This window comes from Rutilus rutilus, assembly GCF_951802725.1.
Source record: "Rutilus rutilus genome assembly, chromosome: 3".
NCBI lineage: Eukaryota > Metazoa > Chordata > Actinopteri > Cypriniformes > Leuciscidae > Rutilus > Rutilus rutilus.
Genome location: NC_140211.1, coordinates 59,913,532 through 59,940,002, shown reverse-complemented (window position 1 = coordinate 59,940,002; position 26,471 = coordinate 59,913,532). Strand labels below are relative to the sequence as shown.

Here is a 26,471-nt window from a genome sequence, read left to right as displayed (position 1 = left end):
TCCGATTGTACATTTATCTAGCTTACGCTAAAGCATTACACATTTTATGGATCGTCATTTATTGTATTGGCCGTATCAGACATTAGAGAATGGGATATATCTTACCTTTTTATCAAGAAAAAAGCCAACTGAGGATCCCGTTTGAGCCCTAGAGCAGACCGGAGATCTCTCCACATTTGTTGAAAGCCTTCCCTATGTTTACTCTCGTCTTACCCCGACGCCTGTCTGACTCCAATTTGGACCTTTTGGTTGCACTAGACAAAAGTTCTCTTTTTTTATCTTACGTGGAGTTTGCGTTGGTGTTTGAAATGAACTACAAGCCGGTCTCTTAGAATCCATTTTCTACGGAGAATGGCGGCGTCGGCGCATACACAAACCTGCCAGACATATGAGCGTGCCGTGAACGCGCATGACGTCACGCCCAGTCTCAGATTCCGACCCGAATCCCTCTTATTTATTTTACTGTACAGGATTATAGAGGCAATCGCAGTGATCAGAGAAGGGCTCATTCAGCCCATCAGGCAATTGTTTAAGCATGTATGGGTTAGAAAACGGGTATTTTTAACATGAAAAGTTGCGCAATGCACCTTTAAAGAAAAAAATATTGATAAACATGTATTTGGAATGGTATTAAATAACAAGTACTTTGGGTGTCTTGTTCATTTTATTTATTTTCATATAGAAGCAACAGAACTTAAATTCCATCCAGTTTATTGGCAACACTGTGCACGAGCGTGAATCCCGTGAATCCCGCGATATCCATCTTTGATCTCACAGGTGTCAGATCCACTGCGTGAAGAGAGATCTGTCCGGCTTGCCTGCTCTTTCACTCCTCCTCTCACTGCAGCCGCCGACTCTCGCATACATTTCAGGCGAGGCAAGGCGCATCTCAAACAAGCCTCATCCTGGGAGAAAAATATCGCCACCGGCGCTGCACAGACCCAGAGCCGCTCTGCACAGACCGATCGGTTTATGACATCAAGTACCGCGAGAGCGACTGAAAAGCACATGAGCGTCTGTAATCTCTCGCGGTATCCTGATGCCATTCGCCGATCGGTCTGTGCAGCGCCGGCTTCTGTACACGATCCGGACCACTAATTCGGAACAAAAGATTCGTAGAGGTCTCGAAGCTTCATGAAGCTCTGTTTTGAGAATGCCATCACTTTCAACTCACGCCTGTTTGTACACTGAGCTTTATTTAAATGAACCGCACATGGATCTACTCAGCCTGATCTCTGTTGCAATAAGTCTTACTATCACTTTTTTATCAAATTAGCACATCCTGCTGAATTAAGTATTGATTTCTTTCCAAAAATATTTCGATATTAAATAAATGCTGTTATTTTTTAACGTTTTATTCATCAAGTAATCCTACAAAAGTATCAAAGGAGAAAACCATTATTTAAATGTGTAATAATTCACAATGTTACTGTTTTTTTCTGTATTTAGATCAAATAAATACAGGCTTGATGAGCATAAGGGACTTCTTTCAATAACATCGAACTTTTGACCGCTATAATGTATATAATGTATAAAACACCCGAGCCCCTGAGAAACTGGCAGATGTGAAGTGAAGTGAACACTGCTCAGTGAACTGCCCAGGGCGCCTGCAATACTGAACAGACATCATCGATCGATCACACGCGTCATCGCTAAAGGCGGCTCAGTCGAGCACTGACGTCATCGAGCGAGTTAAGATGGCGGATCCAAATGCAAAACAAACCGGGCAGAAAAGGTAAAATATATATTTCTTCAACAATTTGTCTTTTTTTAAAGAACTAAATCTCACGAATGCAACTGCAACTATGCTCATAATGCGATATAGACCTCTGTGTGATTAAAAATCGATAAAAAGTCATCCAGATTTATAAATAGACACACCCAACGTCATATTGATATCTGTATTAACATGCATTATGAATAATCTAGAGGAAAAGACCAGCGGCGGTTTAATTTACATGTATTGTTACATTAATAATCAGGATAAATCGGAAATGTTGGAGCCAAAGATCTCAAAATCATTTCAGATTTATCATCACTGTTTATTCATGATCGATAGTAAAAACACAACGTGCTACTTTTAAGTGGGAAAAAGAAGCCACAAACTGCAGGATTCTTGTGCAAGTTTGTTATTTGTCTTTTGATTTGTAAGTTTAATTTCAAGCCCGAATGAAGAAGGTCTTTCATCTGTGGTCATGTGATGTTACAGTGATCTGCTATCATTCATACTGTACCATTTGTCAGTTCCTTCTCTCATGAATAAGAGATTTATGAATTAAAGAGACCCACGACTCATCAAACATTAATTAACCTTCTGAACTGGTTAATATCTCTCTCTGTGTATCAGGAAATATTATTATTATTTGAGAAATATGACTGATGTGTTTGATATTCTCATTGCTCTCCCAGCACAGACTCAGCTGGTGTTAGTAAAGCTCGTCTGGAACACAGATTAAACAGCGATATAATAAACCGTGATATAATAACTGAAGTTTGTGATTTATTCAGTTCCTGAAGTGAGACGCTGATAACACTGGATCAGTGTAGTGTCATCACACATCTCTCACGGTTCTCCGACTGTCACTATAATAACTCGTGGTTTCAGACATCAGGTTATTATACAGCAGAATCATGTATTAAGATGATTGACAGGTCAGAAGTGTCTTTATTCCTTCATAAAGATCATCAGTCTGATGTTTTCAATTCTGTTCTCAGTGTGAAGATCTTAGCAGGAGCCGTAGTGTGTGTGGAGAGTGACATCAGAGGAGAGGTGACCATCGGTGAGTGTGTGTGTGTGTGTGTGTGTGGAGAGTGACATCAGAGGAGAGGTGACCATCGGTGTGTGTGTGTGTGTGTGTGTGTGTGTGTGTGTGTGTGTGTGTGGAGAGTGACATCAGAGGAGAGGTGACCATCGGTGAGTGTGTGTGTGTGTGTGTGTGTGTGTGGAGAGTGACATCAGAGGAGAGGTGACCATCGGTGAGTGTGTGTGTGTGTGTGTGTGTGTGTGGAGAGTGAAATCAGAGGAGAGGTGACCATCGGTGAGTGTGTGTGTGTAGGTGTGTGTGTGTGTGTGTGTGTGTGTGTGTGGAGAGTGACATCAGAGGCGAGGTGACCATCGGTGAGTGTGTGTGTGTGTGTGTGTGTGGAGAGTGAAATCAGAGGAGACGTGACCATCGGTGAGTGTGTGTGTGTGTGTGTGTGTGTGTGTGTGTGTGGGGGGGGGGGGGTTAGGGTCAGAATCATAGCATCAGCATCTCCCACAGTGGGCAAGAAACAAGGATTAAAAATCGGAAACTTGTTTTTACCAGTACAGTCAGTAATATCCTGATGAATGTGTGTGTGTTTGTGTGTCAGTAATAACCTGATGAGTGTGTGTGTGTGTGTGTGTGTGTGTGTTTGTGTGTTCGCGTTTGATACTTGCATTTCAGATTGTTAAAATAGGGCCCTGTGTGTGTGTGTGTTTCAGGAGCTCGGACCGTGGTTAGGGTCAGTAATATGTGTTTCAGGAGCTCGGACCTTGGTTAGGGTCAGTAATATCCTGATGTGTGTGTGTGTGTGTGTGTGTGTGTGTGTGTGTGTGTGTGTGTTTCAGGAGCTCGGACCTTGGTTAGGGTCAGTAATATCCTGATGTGTGTGTGTGTGTGTGTGTGTGTGTGTGTGTGTGTGTGTGTGTGTGTGTGTGTGTGTGTTTCAGGAGCTCGGACCTTGGTTAGGGTCAGTAATATCCTGATGTGTGTGTGTCTGTGTGTGTGTGTGTGTTTCAGGAGCTCGGACCTTGGTTAGGGTCAGTAATATCCTGATGTGTGTGTGTGTGTGTGTGTGTGTGTGTGTGTGTTTCAGGAGCTCGGACCTTGGTTAGGGTCAGTAATATCCTGATGTGTGTGTGTCTGTGTGTGTGTGTGTTTCAGGAGCTCGGACCTTGGTTAGGGTCAGTAATATCCTGATGTGTGTGTGTGTGTGTGTGTGTGTGTGTGTGTTTCAGGAGCTCGGACCTTGGTTAGGGTCAGTAATATCCTGATGTGTGTGTGTCTGTGTGTGTTTCAGGAGCTCGGACCTTGGTTAGGGTCAGTAATATCCTGATGTGTGTGTGTGTGTGTGTGTGTGTGTGTGTGTGTGTGTGTGTGTGTGTTTCAGGAGCTCGGACCGTGGTTCACCCTAAGGCTCGGATCATCGCGGAGGCCGGACCCATCGTGATCGGAGAGGGGAACCTGATCGAGGAACAGGCCTTGATCATCAACAGGTGAATCACTCGAGCTGTAGTTTTGCTGATCTAATCAGAAACTCCTTGTGCATGTTTACGATGTTAATAAACACACGTTTACGATGGTAATAAACAAACATGTTTACGATGTTAATAAACGCATGTATAAGATGTTAATAAACACGCATGTATACGATTTTAATAAACACATGTTTACGATGTTAAGAAACACACACGTTTACGATGTTAATAAACACACGTTTACGATGTTAATAAACACACACGTTTACGATGTTAATAAACACACGTTTACGATGTTAATAAACACACACGTTTACGATGTTAATAAACAAACATGTTTACGATGTTAATAAACACACGTTTACGATGTTAATAAACACACACGTTTACGATGTTAATAAACACACGTTTACGATGTTAATAAACACACACGTTTACGATGTTAATAAACACACGTTTACGATGTTAATAAACACACACGTTTACGATGTTAATAAACACACGTTTACGATGTTAATAAACACACGTTTACGATGTTAATAAACACACACGTTTACGATGTTAATAAACACACGTTTACGATGTTAATAAACACACGTTTACGATGTTAATAAACAAACACGTTTACGATGTTAATAAACACACGTTTACGATGTTAATAAACACACACGTTTACGATGTTAATAAACACACGTTTACGATGTTAATAAACACACACGTTTACGATGTTAATAAACACACGTTTACGATGTTAATAAACACACACGTTTACGATGTTAATAAACAAACATGTTTACGATGTTAATAAACACACGTTTACGATGTTAATAAACACACACGTTTACGATGTTAATAAACACACGTTTACGATGTTAATAAACACGTTTACGATGTTAATAAACACACACGTTTACGATGTTAATAAACACACGTTTACGATGTTAATAAACACACGTTTACGATGTTAATAAACACGCATGTATACGATGTTAATAAACACACGTTTACGATGTTAATAAACACACACGTTTACGATGTTAATAAACACACGTTTACGATGTTAATAAACACACACGTTTACGATGTTAATAAACACACGTTTACGATGGTAATAAATATTACGATGTTAATAAACGCGCATGTATAAGATGTTAATAAACGCGCATGTATAAGATGTTAATAAACGCGCATGTATACGATGTTAATGATCGCGCATGTATACGATGTTAATAAACGCGCATGTATACGATGTTAATGATCGTGCATGTATACGATGTTAATAAACGCGCATGTATACGATGTTAATGATCGCGTATGTATACGATGTTAAGTATACGATGTTAATAAACGCGCATGTATACAATGTTAATAAACGCGCATGTATACGATGTTAATAAACGAGCATGTATCCGATGTTAATAAACGCGCATGTATACAATGTTAATAAACGCGCATGTATCCGATGTTAATAAACGCGCATGTATACGATGTTAATAAACGCGCATGTATACAATGTTAATAAACGCGCATGTATCCGATGTTAATAAACGCGCATGTATACGATGTTAATAAACGCGCATGTATACGATGTTAATGATCGCGCATGTATACGATGTTAATAAACGCGCATGTATACGATGTTAATGATCGCGCATGTATACGATGTTAAGTATACGATGTTAATAAACGCGCATGTATACAATGTTAATAAACGCGCATGTATCCGATGTTAATAAACGCGCATGTATACAATGTTAATAAACGCGCATGTATACAATGTTAATAAAAATGCACGTATACGATGTTAATAAACTTATGGGACAACATATGATTGATTACTGTCTGCTTGCTTACAATGTTTAAAACGATCACCACATATCTCCACCAAATATATAACAAATTAGCTCAAAAGAAATATTAATAATCAATCATAACTTGTTATAATTAATTATGAATATTTAGATCAGATTTCCATTAAATACGATAGCCTACTTGATCATGAATAACATAAATGTTTTTATATGTAAATAACATTCAGAAACTGTGTTTGAAATTAAATGAATAAGGACCAATAAATAAATGAAGAGTTCAGATGCAAAAGCCTCTAAGTGCCATCTGAAATTTTCTTCTAGAATGATCATTTTTATAAAGCTTGTATATTTAAGTTAAGTAATTTCACTTAAATGACAATTAATAGGTAATTTGCATTGCCATTTAAGTGAAATTATTGAACTTAAATATACGAGCTTGATAAAAAATGATCATTCTAGAAGAAAATTTCAGATGGCATTTAGAGGCTTTTGCATCTGAACTCTTCAAATATTGTTACAAAAAACCTAAGAAATTACGTTAATTGATTATGACAGATATTTGACATGCTCATAGCGGCGCTGTTTAGGACGGGTTCGTGTTAAAGAGCCGCTAACAAAGTAATCTTTTCACATAATGTTCTCTCTCTCAAAATGTCAGCGAGTGTAAATATCAGCATTATCATATGTGTAAAGAACTGAAGTCTGTCCGGTAAAAGAAGAGTTTATTGATGCAGTTCAGTCTGTCTGATATTCTATTCCAACCGTTACTCCTGATCAGAGGCTGCCGTAAATATTTAGTTTATACGTAGAGTTACGCTTCAACTAAGTTTAATGGTGCAACTCAAAAATATTTAGAAGTGCGTAAGTCGTAACTTAGTGTCCATCTACGTCAAAACTAGGCTAAGTTGTAACTTACGCACAGCTAGTGCAACCGGCCCCTGGGATGCATGTTCATTTATAGATGAATGCAGGACAGTCTGTTTTAAGGGCTGGTTCTGTCTTTCCTGTGACCTCGGTCTGACCACATGTCCTCGGTCTGACCACATGACCTTGGTCTGACCACATGACCACAAGACCTCGGTGTGACCACATGACCTCGGTCTGACCACATAACCACATTATCTCGGTCTGACCACATGACCTCGGTCTGACCACATGACCTTGGTCTTCCCACATGACCACGTGACCTTGGTCTGACCGCATGACCTCGGTCTGACCGCATGACCTCGGTCTGACCGCATGACCACATGATCTCGGTCTGACCACATGACCTCGGTCTGACCACATGACCTTGGTCTGACCACATGACCTCGGTCTGACCACATAACCACATGATCTCGGTCTGACCACATGACCTCGGTCTGACCACATAACCACATGACCTCGGTCTGACCACATGACCTCGGTCTGACCACATGACCTCGGTCTGACCACATAACCACATGATCTCGGTCTGACCACATGACCTTGGTCTGACTACATGACCTCGGTCTGACCACATGACCACATGACCTCGGTCTGACCACATTGACCTCGGTCTGACCACATGACCTCGGTCTGACCACATGACCTTGGTCTGACCACATGACCTTGGTCTGACCACATGACCTCGGTCTGACCACATGACCACAGCTTTAAAGCCGTCTGGTCTGATGGAGCCTGAGGCCTGACTGCTCTCATCTCTTCTGGGGGATGTTTATGATTACTAAGAGTGGGCTTTAAAGCTTATTTGTTAAATGTAACAAATAGTTGTGTGTCTGATTGTCTCAGTCGTTACTCGTTACAGAAGTGAACTAATCCTTTAATTTAGGCTTTTATTCACACATAAATTACAGGCTTGGAACAGGCTGTGTGTGAACTAACCCGTAAAGTGTGTTTCTTCTGTCAGTTTTCCTGAAAACATCCTGCCGGACGCAGAGGACGTGGAGCCCAAAACCATGAGCATCGGGACAAACAACGTGTTCGAGGTCGGAAGCGGTACGTGCGTGTGTGTGTGTGTGAGAGAGTGTGTGTGTGAGAGAGTGTGTGTGTGAGAGAGTGTGTGTGTGAGAGAGTGTGTGTGTGAGAGAGTGTGTGTGTGTGTGTGTGTGTGCGTGTGTGTGTGTGTGTTTCATCAGAGCATCGGGACCAATAACGTGTTCGAGGTCGGAAGCGGTGTGCGTGTGTGTGTGAGAGAGTGTGTGTGTGTGTGTGCGTGTGTGAGTGTGTTTCATCAGAGCATCGGGACCAACAATGTGTTCGAGGTCGGAAGCGGTGTGCGTGTGTGTGTGAGAGAGTGTGTGTGTGTGCGTGTTTCATCAGAGCATCGGGACCAACAATGTGTTCGAGGTCGGAAGCGGTGTGTGTGTGTGTGTGTGTGTGTTTCATCAGACTGGCATTCAACATCAAGATTCTGTCGTCAACTAATCTAACATGAGTGTGTGTGTGTGTGTGTGTGTGTGTTTAGTGTCTCAGGCCTTGAAAATCGGGGACAACAACGTCATTGAGTCCAAAGGTGAGAGAAGTGTGTGTGTGTTCATCTGATGATGTTGGTGTGTGTGTGTGTGTGTGTGTGTGTGTGTGTGTGTGTTCATCTGATGATGTTGGTGTGTGTGTTCATCTGATGATGTTGGTGTGTGTGTTCATCTGATGATGTTGGTGTGTGTGTGTGTGTGTGTGTGTGTGTGTGTTCATCTGATGATGTTGGTGTGTGTGTTCATCTGATGATGTTGGTGTGTGTGTGTGTGTGTGTGTGTGTGTTCATCTGATGATGTTGGTGTGTGTGTGTTCATCTGATGATGTTGGTGTGTGTGTGTTCATCTGATGATGTTGGTGTGTGTGTTCATCTGATGATGTTGGTGTGTGTGTTCATCTGATGATGTTGGTGTGTGTGTGTGTGTGTGTGTGTGTGTGTGTGTTCATCTGATGATGTTGGTGTGTGTGTTCATCTGATGATGTTGGTGTGTGTGTGTTCATCTGATGATGTTGGTGTGTGTGTTCATCTGATGATGTTGGTGTGTGTGTGTTCATCTGATGATGTTGGTGTGTGTGTTCATCTGATGATGTTGGTGTGTGTGTGTTCATCTGATGATGTTGGTGTGTGTGTTCATCTGATGATGTTGGTGTGTGTGTGTGTGTGTGTGTGTGTGTGTGTGTGTGTGTGTTCATCTGATGATGTTGGTGTGTGTGTTCATCTGATGATGTTGGTGTGTGTGTGTGTGTGTTCATCTGATGATGTTGGTGTGTGTGTTCTTCTGATGATGTGTGTATGTGTGTGTGTGTGTGTGTGTGTGTGTGTGTGTGTGTGTGTGTGTGTGTGTTCAGCTGAGGTCGGCAGGAACGTGATCCTGACCAGCGGGTGTATCGTCGGAGCCTGTTGTCAGGTGAACACGTGTGAAGTGATTCCAGAAAACACTGTGATCTACGGCTGTGAGTGTTTGAGACGCGTTCAGACCGAGAGACCGCAGGTAACACACACACACACACACACACACACACACACACACACACTCACTCACTCACTGTGAGCTACGGCTGCGTGTGTTTCTGATGAAGATCATCAACGCTTTATTCTCTCTCTCTCTCTTCAAGCCTCAGACGCTTCAGCTCGACTTCCTGATGAAGATTTTACCCAATTATCATCATCTGAAGAAAACGGTGAAGGGAAACTCGACTCCGGCGAGAAGCTGAATCAGAGAACACACACACACACACACACACACACACACACACACACACACACGGTGGTTTTCCTGCTGTTCTGCTCGATGTTTCTGTATTATTATGTTGCATTAAAACTGTCATGAGTCTCAGCGCGTTTGTGTTTCTTGTGCACTACATCTCTGGTCCACATGGTGTCGCCAAACATACACAGAGGAGAGTTAGTTAAAGTGACCAAGTGTGGTACACACACAGTCAGCCACACACACGCTCACACATACACACTCTCACAAACACACACTCACTCTCTCTATCACACACACACACACACAAACTCACTGCTGCTATTCACTGATTGTTTGAGTGGTTTATAATTCCGCATAGCACTTCCAGCTGTTGCTCCACATGTAACCCAGGCGTTTAAAGTTGTTTAGACCATCAGAGTTGTTTATAGAAATCATAAGTTGTGGTTTTATTGAATATGACAGAGTGTATAAATAGCAGTGACGTCATGGCCAGTGTTGTTGTGACGGATGACCTTTATCTCGAGCTGAACTCCTCATCTTCATCCTCATTCTTCACTGTGTTTTCCATACAATTTAAACATTATGGGTGTTTTTCCTACAGATCTGTGTGTTATTTTCAGTGTTTGTTTGAAACTGATGTTTTTTTTTTTTAAGTTTCAAGAAAAATGAAAATGATTTTCCTTTTAAATCAAACTCGCGCACGACGCCACCATGACGCGCAGTGCGGGCGCGCGCATTTCACCGCGGGAGCGCGCTGGAACAGTCGGACGTGCAGCTCGAGCTCATGAGTTTAATTTCATATTTCTGCTCCAGAATGAATAATTCCAGCGAGAATGAATTGAACAGCCCGGATGGGGAGGTGAGCTACTATTTACTTGCTAATAACAATGAAAATCACTAGCTTAGTTTAAAATATTAGCAACATTAAAACTGAAACTGGCATGTTATTGGATGACGTTAATTACACGACATTAGTGTTCATGTGTCGATGAGCAGATCTTTGTCATTTCTCGTGTGTTTTTACTTCAGAAGTTCAGACTCAGTTTGTGTGTTTTTTGCTGCATCACTGTTCATCAGACCTGAAAACTACAATCTTTAGAAAATAAAACACTACGGTATTCCTCGGTGATAAAGCAGCTGTGCTTGTGCAGGTCAGGACTCTGTTCGTCAGTGGGTTACCGCTGGACATCAGACCCCGAGAGCTGTACCTGCTCTTCAGGCCCTTCCAGGTGAGATCTGAGAGTTAGGACACACTCAGTGTTTATCCTGAGCCGATCTTCATCTGTGCTTCTCTTCATCAGGGTTATGAAGGATCCTTGATCAGATTCACCTCTAAACAGGTGAGAAACATCAATGATCATTTTATAATGCATGTACGACACATTAATACTCTCAGTGTCAGAAGAGAAAAGATGTCGAACACAATCACAGCAGTCGTAACTGGATAAAGACTTTGAGAAAGTCTGCAGTAGTTTTAAAAGTTAGACGCTTTTAAGGTCAGACTGGCGGACGGTGTTCTGGGTGGTTGCTATGCTGTTGCTATGGTACTTTGAGTGGTTTCTAGGCGGTTGCTAGGATGTTGCTTAATGATAACTGGTGTGTTCTGGGTAGTTTCAAGGACTTTAAGCAAGTGTTTGAAGTTTAAATCAAACAACAGTATGATTTTTTTTATTTACTGCCAAGTTAATTGTGAACTAAAACACCACAGTCTTGATTATAGATCAATATCTGTGTTTCTAATTCATTTAAGATGTTTGTGTGATGAATGTGATGCTTTTATTCTCTATAATGAAGAGCTGATCAATAATGTGTCCAGGAACTTTATATTCATTAACATGAGGATTTGAGCTAAATATGTATATGAATGTGTACATGAAAGGAAGATGATCATTTTATGAAATATAAATATAAACAATCACTAACTTTAAATGTTCCTGTATTATGACAAATGAACTATTAAACATAGAAATATTCCATGTTGAGTCCCAATTATTATGAGTTAAACCTGTTTAAAATAGTTTCCTGTGGTGTAAAGCTGAACCTTTCTTTCTTTCTTTCTTTCTTTCTTTCTTTCTTTCTTTCTTTCTTTCTTTCTTTCTTTCTTTCTTTCTTTCTTTCTTTCTTTCTTTCTTTCTTTCTTTCTTTCTTTGTGAAGCTTTAGATAATTGAAGAGTGTGTGTATTTTTTGAAATGCCTCTTATCAAAAGCAATACACACTTCCTGTTTTAATGAGGGTCGAACAATATAATCTTAAAATGTCAATGAGAGGAACTCGCTGATAAAGTGTGTGTGAACAAACGTCTCCGCAGTAAAAGCTGTGGCTTAATTAACATATAAAACAAACTTAGATATATAATATAATAATGTCTTATGAGAATGTAGAAAGGCAGAAGGTTTGTGTGAGTGAAGTGTTAGGATCAGAAAACTTAAAAGTCAGTGGAAGGACCAAAACGATAGAGAAACTGTGTTTTTGTGGTGAATTTACAAGTCATTTCCGTATGTTTCTGTTTATCTGTGTGTGTGTGTGTGTGTGTGTGTGTGTGTGTGTTTGTGTCAGGCTCTGACTTGTGCTTCTGCAGTGTTTCTCTGTTAGTCATTAGTGTTCATTTATTGCTGGTCCTGATCTCCTTCCACATCCACTTTAATTCCTTCAAAGTCTCTAAAATCGACTGCGAAATCCCATTCAGATCAGAAACACACACTTCACTGCATCACATCTGTTCACCATGACCAGATCAAGTCCTGGCAGAATTTTCTTGAGCATCATTTCACTGGGAAATATGCACATTACAATACCTAACATGCTTTCAGTGTCATTTCATGTGAACAGTCTCTCGGTCGTCTTTATGTCCCAGTCATTAGAAACTCTCTGCAGTTTGAAGAGCTTCTTCTTTTCCTTGCCTTGATTTCTCTGTGTTTTCTGCAGCCGGTGGGGTTTGTAAGTTTTGACAGTCGCTCAGAAGCGGAGGCTGCTAAGATCGCCCTGAACGTAAGTTTAACTCTATCATCTAAACATGACATCGCTAAAAAAAGACCAAAGGCTCCTGGTGTGGTTTCGACAGAAGACGCATTCACACACGATCACGTTCCTGAAGGAAACGGCAGAACGCTGCGGATCTGAGCTCACGTGTGAACTCAAGCAATCATCTGACAGGACACACTGAAAACGAGTCAATCCAAAGATTAAAGAGTTCGTCTGCCTCTCGTTCTGTGTCTCTCTTGTTTTCATTGATCCAGGATTTGGTTTTAATCTCAGTGTGAAACTGGAGAGACTGACCTTGAGCGGATTTGAGCTCTGCAGTTAATAAATCTTGAAATTAGATGCACACACACACACACACACACAAATAATGAAAGGCAGCATTAAAATGGCTTTGTTTTGCATTTGTATTATGTTGTTTCCCATGTCTTTTTATGGGTTACTTACTTTCTTTAACTGAATTGTAATTAATATGATTAGTGTTTGATTACAGATCTTGAAGTGTGAGTTTGGTCTAGTCTCGATAATTACCGATAAACGATTCACGTCATGTCACACAGATAGCTGGACTGAAAACTGAAGCAAACAGTAGTTTAATACACTTAATCTCATTAGTTCAGTGTTTCTGGAGTAAAGTTGCATTAGAGGTCAACCGAAGTGTTATTTTTACTGATTAGCGACGGTTTTTAATAAGCAAGCACAGTGAGACTACAATATCAACCTGTGCCAATCGACCATCGTAACACCAGATCTAACCTGTGTCTGCCTCATCTGGGAATCTCACCAATTTCAACAGTCCGAACTATATAGCAACAGCAGGCTAATGTTGACTTTATATTTAGACTATATACTAAAGGAGAACTGGCCTGCCAACATCTCTGTTTTTCCATCCTGTAACATCTTTGCCACAGTTTCCTCTGGCTTGCTCAAAGGTGGGAATAATAAAAGAATTATGGACTAATCCTACAAAATAATACATTTTCTATCATAGTAGTTGATGCATAATACGACACAGTAATCCAGTATTGAAAGCTTCTCTGAAACAGTGTTTATTGTGAAAGCGTATAAAGAAAACCCTGAAACCTGGCATGAGATCTCCACAAGCTCACTTGTACTGAGACCCACCGTCTGAGAAACCCTGCTGTAGAGATGAGATGAATAAAGCACATATCATTTGAGTTGTGTGGTGCGAGGATGAGACTGATTTCAGCAAGAGGAAGACATGTTTGCTGTAATGATGTTTGAGTCCTGCTTTTCAGGGAGTTCGCTTTGACCCGGATATTCCCCAGACTTTACGGCTGGAGTTTGCCAAAGCCAATACCAAGATGGCCAAGAACAAACTAGTGGGAATCCCAAACCCTCCTCCATCCCGACACAGTCCTGGACCGCCCTGTGTCAGCCGAGACCCCTGTGAGTAAATCGCACACACACATACGTCTTTCTGTCTAAATGAGGACGTAACATAAACGCTTCGTTTACTAACGCAACCTTAGTTCCCTGAGATAACGTAAACGAGCATTGCATCAGTTTCTGACGCAATGGAGAAACTCTGTTTCTCATAAATACTGAAGCCTGATCGGATCACGTCTGTGCACCTCCACAGACACATGGCATTTCAGGTGGAGCCGACAGCCTATATAAGTCTGCGCTGGATGCCATATCGTCAGAATAGGAGTGGCCGAACTGAGGAGCGGCGAGCATCAACTAGTGAGTGAGCGTATTAGTACTGCCAGCAATGCTCATTCCCGTTATCTTAGGGAACCGAGGTTACATTAGTAACTGAAATGGTCCCTTTCTGATACGGTTCTCTCGCATTGCGCCAGTTTCTGATGCCATGGGGAACGCAATCCAATAGCGCCATGCTACTGTCCTGTGAGCCCAGCCTGAGGGCACTTGGGAACAGGGCCCTTGTTAGGCTTATATTAAGGACTATAAGGGACATATATATGTTACCCTGGACCACAAAACCAGTCTCAAATCGCATGGGTATATTTGTGGCCATAGCCAACAATACATTGTATGGGTTAAAATGATCAATTCCCTAATCTGACTGGACCCTTAAGGGGCCATGGGCTAGTTTTAAACAGACAAAATCCGTGCTTGAAGAGCAGGAATGTTTAGGTTAGAAAATCTGTGTATGGCGAGCCACTGCACAGATGTCACCAATGGACACCCTACTTGACCACGCCCAGGAGGAGGCCATTACGACACTGGAGGCCAGCACTATTGCGTCCACTATCCAATTAGATCGTCTCTGCTTCATGACTGGCAGCCCCTCAGAAGCACAACAACAGCTGAGGACTGTGGATAGATCCCAGGATGGAACTTCACAATTAGGTTGTTCCTTCCAGCTGATGTTTGCAGTGTAGTGCAGTGTTAAATTGTCACTTTTTGGTGCTCAGAAAAACACGCTGTTTTAGTGTGTGCCCTTTAAATGCAAATAAGCTGCTGCTGCACGGCACAGGGGGCGGAGCCTCACGAGCTCGCGCTCAGTCTCTCAGGACAATCTCATCTCACGGAATGATGATAATATCAAAACAGAAACTCACAGTAATGGTTTTCATTTCGACCCGGAGTCGGACAATAATGCCTACAGAGTCAGAGTGCTGTATGGAGATGGAACAGGTATAGTTTAGTTTAATTACAGTTATAACGTATTTGTCATCTGCTTGTATGTATCCACTATTAATAGCCTACAAGTCTGCTGTTTCAGATCAGGTCCAAATGATGATCAAAAATATACTGATGAGTTTAATAAAGTTTATTTTACATCACACAAAAGATGAAACGTCAGTTTTACTCCAGAAAATCACAGTAAGAGCTGAGTAAAACACAGTATAAGAAGTGAGTAAGTACATAAACGAATTTCGGTAGAGTTGAGGGAGCAATTTCTTTGAAAACAAAATAATTCCACCTCGTCTTCAGCGGCTGCCTCAGATTTCGGGAGTAAATAGAGAGAGCTATGTGGATTAATACATCCAGCCACACAACACCTACAACGCTTGGGAGACATTCTCGTCAGTGCAGCAATGGTGGATGTGTACAACTCGCTGTGAACTCGATCAGGGCGGGTCTATGTTAAAACGGCAGTGTCTGTCAACACTCGTGGGTGGAGCCTGTGGCTTTAGTGACGTCACTAAAGCCGCATTCTGAAAACAGGTCATTGGGAGACAGTGCTGATGATTTATGGGGATTAATAAAAAAGGAGTGAGTGGATTTTTATCACTATTGGGTGGTTGTGTACACACACTGCCAACACACATTTATGTCCGAACAGCATGCAAAAGTGAATTTTGCATAATAGGTCCCCTTTAAGAGTGTAATTTGTTCTTATTAGGTCTCCAGATAGCTGGAGAGGAGAAGCGCCAGGTCACCTGCACCTGAAGGCCCGTTAATCCGCTGATGAGGCCTGTTCTCACGGCGAGCAGAAAAGTTTATTTTCTCTTATCTTCTTCGGAGTCAGCGAAGAGCGGTTGAAGGAGAAATATTCTGACAATATGGCATCCAGCGCCAACTTATTTACAGTACTACAAAAGTCTTAGGCACGTTAGTATTTTCACCCAACAAAATGGTTTTAAACCAGTTATTTATATCTTTTTGCTGTAGTGTGTCAGTAGGAAATATCAGTTTACATTTCCAAACATTCATTTTGCCGTTAATTGTAATAATCCAGTGAGAAAGCTGCGAACAAAGTCCGTAGAAAGTTGCAAATTTAAATTGTGTGCAAAATTGGAATTTCGAATAAAACATTTGCGGATAAAACAGTGTTTCCATTCCATGTGCTCAAGAGAACAAAATCATCACTTCCTGGGAAATTGGTGCAAAATATCTGTGTAGATGAAACACACAATAAACTCCATCATGTTCTCTTGCATTCGGATGCTGGTGTTTGGGAACACAATCGTTTGAGATGCTTCTGGGATGGAATTAAAACAAATCATTCTGATGACAGACTTTGGCTCAGGCGTTTCAGAACCACCAAAGCAACATTTGAGATGTGCGATTTATTCGGTAAATGTGTTTCCATCGTAGTCCATGAACATCTAATGCAGTGTATCAATTGAACGCATACACATAGGGCCCTATTTTAACGATCTGAAACCCAAGTATCAAACGCGAAAGGCAAGTAACTTTGTGGGCGGATCTCGCAAATCTAAAATGTGTTGGTCTGAAGTAGCTTCATTACTCATAGGTGTGGTTTGGGCGTAACGCGAAATAAACCAATCAGAGCGACATCTCACATTCCCTTTAAGAGCAGGCGCGCTTGTTCCATGGCGGATTGCTATTATAACGGCGGATTTGCCAGACGCGCGCCAGGAGCGGTTCACAGCCGAGGAGACCGACGTTCTCGTCAGGGCCGTAAAACACAGAGAAGTGACATTGGGGAGGGAGAAACACACACAAATTAGCTTCGGTTAAACAGGCGTATAATAATTTGGGTAAATGTGTAAGCTAGATTTATGCCTATTTTTCACATCTTCATGGACACCACAGTGATTTCCCTCGTGTGGAATATTTTTTATATTTTTTAATATCCCTGCTGTGTGTCGGGTGCAAAATAGGAATGATACATGCGTCGGTGTACAAAGTCAATTGCGCTGGGTGCAAGATAGGGCCCTTAGACTCTTCTCCTGTAAACTCATGTTAGTCCTGTTGTTGTTTAGATGACTTCACAGTGCCTGCACTGTATCCAAGCAGTCCTGATTTGTGGGCATCATACCCGCTGTACCCCGCTGAACTGCCACCTGCTGCGTATGCCTACAGCTCATCACTGCACGCTCAGGTAACACACACCTGCCTACAGCTCAGGTAACACACACCTGCCTACAGCTCATCACTGCACGCTCAGGTAACACACACCTGCCTACAGCTCAGGTAACACACACCTGCCTACAGCTCATCACTGCACGCTCAGGTAACACACACCTGCCTACAGCTCATCACTGTACGCTCAGGTAACACACACCTGCCTACAGCTCATCACTGCACGCTCAGGTAACACACACCTGCCTACAGCTCATCACTGCACGCTCAGGTAACACACACCTGCCTACATCTCATCACTGCACGCTCAGGTAACACACACCTGCCTATAGCTCATCACTGCACGCTCAGGTAACACACACCTGCCTATAGCTCATCACTGCACGCTCAGGTAACACACACCTGCCTATAGCTCATCACTGTACGCTCAGGTAACACACACCTGCCTATAGCTCATCACTGTACGCTCAGGTAACACACACCTGCCTATAGCTCATCACTGTACGCTCAGGTAACACACACCTGCCTATAGCTCATCACTGTACGCTCAGGTAACACACACCTGCCTATAGCTCATCACTGCACGCTCAGGTAACACACACCTGCCTATAGCTCATCACTGTACGCTCAGGTAACACACACCTGCCTACAGCTCATCACTGCACGCTCAGGTAACACACACCTGCCTACAGCTCATCACTGTACGCTCAGGTAACACACACCTGCCTACAGCTCATCACTGCACGCTCAGGTAACACACACCTGCCTACAGCTCATCACTGCACGCTCAGGTAACACACACCTGCCTATAGCTCATCTCTGTACGCTCAGGTAACACACACCTGCCTATAGCTCATCACTGTACGCTCAGGTAACACACACCTGCCTACAGCTCATCACTGCACGCTCAGGTAACACACACCTGCCTATAGCTCATCACTGTACGCTCAGGTAACACACACCTGCCTACAGCTCATCTTTGTACGCTCAGGTAACACACACCTGCCTATAGCTCATCACTGCACGCTCAGGTAACACACACCTGCCTACATCTCATCACTGTACGCTCAGGTAACACACACCTGCCTGCAGCTCATCACTGCATGCTCAGGTAACACACACCTGCCAACAGCTCATCACTCCACGCTCAGGTAACACACACCTGCCTACATCTCATCACTGTACGCTCAGGTAACACACACCTGCCAACAGATCATCACTCCACGCTCAGGTAACACACACCTGCCTACAGCTCATCACTGCATGCTCAGGTAACTCACACCTGCCTACATCTCATCACTGCATGCTCAGGTAACACACACCTGCCAACAGCTCATCACTCCACGCTCAGGTAACACACACCTTCCTACATCTCATCACTGCATGCTCAGGTAACACACACCTGCCTGCAGCTCATCACTGTACACTCAGGTAACACACGCCTGCCTACATCTCATCACTGTACGCTCAGGTAACACACACCTGCCAACAGATCATCACTCCACGCTCAGGTAACACACACCTGCCAACAGCTCATCACTGTACGCTCAGGTAACACACTCCTGCCTACAGCTCATCACTGTACGCTCAGGTAACACACACCTGCCTACAGCTCATCACTGCACGCTCAGGTAACACACACCTGCCTACAGCTCATCACTCCACGCTCAGGTAACACACACCTGCCTACATCTCATCACTGTACGCTCAGGTAACACACACCTGCCAACAGATCATCACTCCACGCTCAGGTAACACACACCTGCCTACAGCTCATCACTGCACGCTCAGGTAACACACACCTGCCAACAGCTCATCACTGTACGCTCAGGTAACACACTCCTGCCTACAGCTCATCACTGTACGCTCAGGTAACACACACCTGCCTACAGCTCATCACTGCACGCTCAGGTAACACACACCTGCCTACAGCTCATCACTGCACGCTCAGGTAACACACGCCTGCACCTGCAGCGCAACACGCGTGTGCACTTAAAAGCTAATCAGAGCCCAGCAGTAGTAATATAGTTATATACTAAGTATTATAAACACTCCGTAGTCTTGAGGTATGAATGTATTCAAGAAATGGATATGTGGTATGAAGATTAATGGTTGAAAGATACATAGCCAAGGCATTTTTTATTATTGGACAGGTTTTCTGCTTAATCAAGTGTCAAAAGCATTTAGATGTGTTTTTAGTCTAGATTTAAACTGACATAGTGTGTCTGCTTCCCGGACAATGTTAGGAAGACTGTTCCAGAGTTTAGGTGGTAAATAGGAAAATGATCTACCGCCAGCAGTCGATTTTGATATTCTTTTTACAGATGCTAGAAACATGGCTTTCAAATGAAAGATTGGTATCAAAGAGCACACCCAGATTCCTAACCGACGATGAAGACTTAACAGAACATCAAGTGTTAGACAGTATTCTAGGTTATTGCATGTGGTTTTTGCCCAATAATTAGAATCTCTGTTTTGTTTTGTTTTTTTCAGAAGTAGTAGGAAATTACTAGTCATCCAAACTAGTAACTTTTATATCAGCTATGCATTTTGTGAATTTTGTGAATTAGTTTTGTCGGAGTGCCAGGAAATATACAGCTGAGTATCTTCAGCATAACAGTGAAAACTAATGCCATGCTTCCTAATGATATCTCCCAAGGGTAGCATGTACAGTGTGAACAGCAACGGTCCTAGTACTGAGCCTTGTGGTACGCCATACTGAACTTTTGATCGATATGACATCTCTTCATTTACTGCTACAAACTGATAATGATCAGATAAGTAAGTATGATTTGAACCATGCAAATGCAATTCCACTAATGCCAAAATAATTTTCTAGTCTATTTAAAAGAATGTTGTGGTCGATGGTATCAAATGCAGCACTAAGATCGAGTAACACTAATAGAGAGATACAACCACTGTCACGGAGTCACCAGATCAGCATGCTCCGCCCACTCATTCACTCTCCCCGGAATTCTGATTCACTGCACCTGCACATCATGAACAACACACACTATAAAGAGGCACTTCTCCTTCACTTCCTTGTCTGGTCTCGTCCTTACGTACACTTACAGACTCTGATATCTACCCGTGAATACCTACCTCAAGGATTCCTTTACCGATCTCCCTCTTCTATTATCCGTCATCTGTCTTCCGCCTTCAGCCTGCCGCATCCTCTTCGACGATCTACAATCTAGTGACCAAGTTTAACACTCAGCTAAGTTCATCAATCAACTCTGATTCTCTGCTACATACTCACCAGTCTCCATTGCTGTCCCACTCCGTGCCTCTGCTCAATAAAGACCTTGTTTATTTCACTTACCTGTCTGTTTCCTTCTGTTCCATGACAGAAGACCAGACCACATGCAGAGCCCCATGGAAACTGCAGTGGATCGTCCCATCGATCCGTTTGCAGATCTGGTTCACGCAGTTCATCCGTCCCTTCAACCTTCTAAGTCTGACAACCCACCTGCCGTTCCCGCTGATATGATTCAAGCCGCACGTCAATCTCTCCTGCACTCATCTGCTGCCTCTGCTAGTCCCATGGCCCAACCTGCGACATTCTCCGGAGAGGCGGAGCAGTTTCACCAGTTCACCACCGATCACGCCAGGGTAGCATTTGTCATCTCGCTGCTTTCTGGATGCGCCCTACAGTGGGCTCAATCACTGTGGCAATCCAATGCCCCAATCGTCACTTCACTCTCAGCTTTCTTCAGTCACTTTTAAGAAGTGTTTGGACAAACCGCCTTCGAACTATCTGTTCACAACCAATTTTTCAACTTACGCCAAGCCAATAATTCTGTCAGCGCCTACGCTCTCCAGTTCCGCACTCTAGCTGCCGCTAGTGGCTGGAATGAGACTGCATTGCTCACCGCTTTCCGACAAGGACTCAACACCGATATCCGTCAACTGATGGTAGTTTATGATGACGCGATGGGTCTTGAGAACTTCATCCAAAAGACCATCCGAGTCGCTCAACATCTCACCGCTTGCTCTCTCCTGAACCCCGCTGTGTATCCTCCAGCCTCTGCATCATCTGTCGTCCTTCCAGCACCTGAACCCATGCAGGTAGTCTCCTTCCACCTAACGCATGCAGAGTGTCAGAGAAGAATTCTCCATCAACTGTGTCTTTATTGTGGGAGAGAGGGTCATGTCATCACTGTCTGTCCAGTTCGACCACTAAGCCCAGCAGTGAGTACTATCCAACTTCCACCTCAAATAAACTCTTTACCCGAACAACTGTACATGTCCTAACCTAATTTGTGTGTCAGCACAAGCTCTCATCGACTCGGGTTCCGCGGGGAACTTCATCTCCACCCAACTTCTCCAAAAACTGAATGTCCGTAAGATGTGCTGCTCTCAGGATTTGAGGATTCATACCACCCAAGGGAAGCCGCTGGGTCGTGGTCGTATCAGGTACTTCTCTCCCACACTGCATTGGATGCCTGCATACTGAAGAGTGACGTTCATGGTGCTGGAAGGATCCACCGCAGACCTCATCCTGGGACGCCCGTGGATGTCACAACATCAACCACATATCAACTGGAACACCGGGAAGTATTGCAGTGGAGTGATACCTGTTTACAATCCTGTCTCTCCTCTGTTCAAAAATCTTCAAAGCCTCGTTCTCTTTCACTCACCACTCAGGAACCACCATCACTCTCACTCAATTCTACCACCGTTGAGAGCCCGGAGATGGATCACAAGGTGGAGATTCCTCCGGAATACCGGGTGTTCCAGGATGTCTTCAGTAAGCGGTTGGCAACCCAACTTCCACCACATCGGCCATGGGACTGTGCAATTGACCTACTTCCTGGGGCTACTCTACCCAAAGGCAGAGTATATCCACTGTCCATCCCGGAGCAGATGGGCATGGAGGAGCATATCCAGGAGGCACTTCAACAACGATTCATCAGACCATCTACATCCCCTGCCGCTTCAAGCTTCTTCATGGCTAAAAAGGACGCTTGAGGCCGTGCATCGACCACCGTCACCTCAACTCCCAGACTCTAAAGTACAGCTATCCACTTCCTCTGGTCCCGGCAGCTCTGGAACAGCTACGGGGAGCTTGCATCTTCTCCAAGCTGGACCTGCGGAGCGCATACAACCTCATTCGTATACGCCGAGGTGATGAATGGAAGACTAGAAGACGAGGTACCTCCTCCTCCCAACATCGCGGAAGAGGAAGCCATCTACCAGGTCCGAGCTATCCTAGACTCGCAATGACGGGGTCCTAGGCTGGAGTACCTCATTAACTTGGAGGATTACGGTCCTCACACAATACCATACTGAACACCCAGATAGACCGGCTCCCAGGGGTCGAGGTAGGCCCCGTCGTCGTCATTCTATCCAGCCGTCAGGAGCCGCCTGTGGAGAAGGGTAGTGTCATGGAGTCACCAGATCAGCATGCTCCGCCCACTCGTTCACTCTCCCCGGAATTCTGATTCACTGCACCTGCACATCATCAACAGCACACACTATAAAGAGGCACTTCTCCTTCACTTCCTTGTCTGGTCTCGTCCTTACGTACACTTACAGACTCTGATACCTACCCGTGAATACCTACCTCAAGGATTCCTTTACCGAACTCCATCTTCTATCATCCGTTGTAACAAAAGGTCTAATCGGTTTAGTTACATGAAAAAATTGGGGCCAGATTAAACTGTGAGAGATTTTGAAGTGTTTTAAAAGATGAGACAACAACAGAAATAAAGTGAATAAATGAAGTGTATTTACAATTTCTACAAGGAACTTAAAACAACACAATGCAACATAGAAGCTTTAGGCTGTTAAAAGCATAGAGTCCATTGGTCCCATACCATAAAACAGTCCTTAAGAGTCCTTGCATGCTGTAAGTCGCAATGTGTAAGTGTAAGTCAATACTTTCTGTCGCAATATCGAGTTCTTCTAAGCTATCTGGGATTCTGACGAGATGAAACTGATCAGGAAGTATATTAATAAAGCAATCTTTAGTGTTAGAAGTGATAGTTCTACCATATTTGTAACACGGAGTCGGCTTTGCAGCCTTGGCTAAATGAAGTTTACACGAGACTAGATAATGATCTGAGATGTCATTGCTCTGCTGCAGAATTTCAACGGCATCAACATTGATTCCATGTGATAATATTAGATCTAGAGTATGATTACCACAATGAGTAGGTCCTGATACATGTTGTCTAACTCCAATAGAGTTTAAAATGTCTTTAAATGCCAATCCCAATGCATCTTTTTCGTTATCTACATGTATATTGAAATCACCAACAAGAAGGACTTTATCTGCAGCCAGTACTAACTCCTATCCCTAACCTAGTTAACTGTAGAGTTAGAGAGTTTTGCAGATGAGTATGCCTCTGTCTCTAGAGCTAGTGATCTACTGTACACATGAATGTAAATGATCATACAGATGTTCTGATTGGAGTTTTGTTTGTCAGATTCGCTGGCTGCCGACTGCCGACGCAACCAATCAGGGCTGGAAGAGCCGACAGTTCTGTTGACGCATATGTGAGTTTGACACACACATTCACACGCAAGGCACTGCATCATCTTGATACTTGATTAATCTAAATATTATTAGAACGATTCATTGACTATTTGGTCCTTGTTTCATTTGATCTGAACTATTTTAACACAATCACAGAGAAAACGATCTTCATGAGGAGTTGACTAAAGCCCTTCATCACTGCAGTTTGAAAACCGTGTCATGTTTGTCAGTCTGCAGGTGTGACGCGACAGACGAGTTCCTGATCTTTCTCTCTTTCTCTTCTGCCAGATACAGCTACGTCAGTCTGAAACAAGAAGTGAGTATCTGTGATGTAAGTGATAATGTTCAGTCAGTCGCTCATTGCCACTTAATAAACCCCAGACACACATCAGAGGCATTTATTACACAGCTACACGCCAGATAAATACACACATGGATGTGGAATATTGATTTGAGTGTAAATTATTACATTATGTGAAGGAAGAGTTTGGACTGATGCACAGAAACAAGGTCATGAAATTAAATTCAGTGTCATTATACACAAATATAAGAGCACTTATATCCACTAACACAGACGCATCATCAGTGCTTCATTACTACTGATATGAAAATCTGGTAATCATTATAAATTACATGACTAAAATAACCAATAACATAATGTTATAAATTTGTGTTTGTACTTTTGATGAAACTCGTATCTACTTGATGTGACAAGAATAATCTTGAACAAACGTACAGTAAAGAGCAAAGGAAAATGTTCCTGAAGAAATTAATCTTTATCAATAACATAAAAACTCTTTCTCCTAGCCTGTTTTTAATGACATTCTAATGTTTTAAGTATTAATCATGTTCTTGTTTGGTGAATGATGGAATGATGGATGTATAAACACATGACCTGTCGTCTGTTACGGGTCATTTATACTCTTTACTCTCTGTTTTTGATGTTGTAGCTTCTGCTGTGAACCAGGACAATCACAAGCTCCACAAGAACAAACCTCACCCTCTTCTCTTCTCTTCTCTTCTCTTCTCTTCTCTTCTCTTCTCTTCTCTTCTCTTCTCTTCTCTTCTCTTCTCTTCTCTTCTCTTCTCCTCTTTTCTCCTCTCCTCTCCTCCTCTCCTCTCCTCTCCTCTCCTCTCCTCTCCTCTCCTCTCCTCTCCTCTCCTCTCCTCTCCTCTCCTCTCCTCTCCTCTCCACTCCTCTCCCCTCCTCTCCTCTCCTCTTGCCCTATTGCTTGTGAAGTTTATGATTCATGATTATTTATAATGCTGTTATCATTAGTCTAATCATTAATTACTGTAAGTTCTGATTGGTTGATGCATGACCAAAAAGTCATTTTGGTATTTAGACATTTTTAGAAATTATACTGCATATTCTTTTTATTCTTCAGAAGCAAATTAAGTATTTTTATAATGAATGAAGTAAAATGTTTTCAGTGACATTTTAATGTAATTGTTGTTTCTTAAATGTATCAGAATGTTTTTTAATGGCTATGAATGTCTTATTGAACTTTTATTAGCACTTACTTAAATCATTAAATAAATAAAAACATTATGTGAGAAGTATTTGAAAAGTCTAAGAGACTTATTTAATGTCTAAATATAGTCAGAGAACCAGCGTCTCACTCAGATGTTCTAATAATAGAAACACTTTGTATGTGCTTGGATTAGACAATCAAAACATTTTTACTGAGAGTGTGTGTGTGTGTGTGTGTGTGTGTGTGTGTGTGTGTGTGTGTGTGTGTGTGTGTGTGTGTGTGTGTGTGTGTGTGTGTGTGTGTGTGTGTGTGTAATGCTTTTCCAAGAAAGACAAAGATGATTTCGAAATAAAACAAGATTTTTTTTAAACAACTCAGATCCAACAATATGAAACAGTGTGTTGTGTTGTGAGTGTGTGTTTGAGTGAGTGTGTGTGTGTGTGTGTGTGTGTGTGTGTGTGTGTGTGTGTGTGTGTGTGTGTGTGTGTGTGTGTGTGTGTGTGTGTGTGTCTTGTAACTGAACATCTTGTCGTTTTGTATCTGTTGAGTTTGTACGCTGAGATTCATACAGTCCTTTTGACTGAAAATAGCCATTTCCCACTGTAAAACTCTGGGCATCTGGGCATCACATTTCTTCATGTGAATTAAAATGCATGTCACTGATTTTAAAGGCTGGAAGGTGAACTTTACAGAAAAAAACTCACAGGTTCTTTTGGGCAAGATTGAGTTGCCTAAACATCACATAACACATTTTATGTTCCTTTTAGATCATATTTATCATTCCTGTGATTCAACACTAATATGGACAGTTTATTGATAAAACCATTAAAACCACTTAACCCTCTGGGATCCAAGGTGTTTTTGGGGTCCTTGAGATGTTTTGACATGCCCTGACATTTGTGCTTTTTTCAGTTGCTTATAAACATATTCATGGAAAATGTGTAATTACACTCTATTCAGCACAAACAGGGCTACCATAATATGTGAGCAACATGTATACATGTTTGTAATTTTGAGAGAATGATGTTCATGCGTGGTTATTGAAAAAACAAAAAATTAAAGTTTCTGAAATA

General features: G+C 42.5%; 2 protein-coding genes across 11 annotated transcripts; both read left to right on the top strand.

Annotated features, from left to right (window-relative positions):
- Positions 1-1,563: 1,563 nt before the first annotated feature.
- On the top strand, positions 1,564-9,824 carry dctn6 (dynactin subunit 6). Its single transcript, XM_084404661.1, has 7 exons — positions 1,564-1,735; positions 2,716-2,780; positions 4,135-4,240; positions 7,922-8,010; positions 8,480-8,527; positions 9,337-9,479; positions 9,604-9,824. Exons 1-7 carry the CDS (start codon positions 1,698-1,700, stop codon positions 9,700-9,702), a joined length of 588 nt encoding a protein of 195 aa, XP_084260787.1. The 5' UTR covers positions 1,564-1,697; the 3' UTR covers positions 9,703-9,824.
- Positions 9,825-9,884: 60 nt separating this feature from the next.
- Positions 9,885-25,486, top strand: rbpms (RNA binding protein, mRNA processing factor). Of its 10 annotated transcripts, none has more exons than XR_014626767.1 (10): positions 10,421-10,557; positions 10,850-10,927; positions 11,000-11,038; positions 12,625-12,687; positions 13,938-14,088; positions 17,343-17,461; positions 20,102-20,223; positions 23,874-23,943; positions 24,212-24,239; positions 24,874-25,486. XR_014626767.1 is itself a non-coding variant. In XM_084404662.1 (9 exons), the coding sequence occupies exons 1-7, from the start codon at positions 10,483-10,485 to the stop codon at positions 23,934-23,936; spliced, it is 588 nt and encodes a 195-aa protein (XP_084260788.1). In that variant the 5' UTR covers positions 10,421-10,482; the 3' UTR covers positions 23,937-23,943; positions 24,212-24,239; positions 24,874-25,486. The 10 variants fall into 10 exon arrangements, 3 of the variants coding, with proteins under 3 accessions (XP_084260790.1, XP_084260789.1, XP_084260788.1); XR_014626768.1 differs by having other exon boundaries at positions 24,154-24,239; XR_014626765.1 differs by lacking the exon at positions 20,102-20,223 and having other exon boundaries at positions 24,212-24,254.
- The last annotated feature ends 985 nt before the right edge of the window (positions 25,487-26,471 follow it).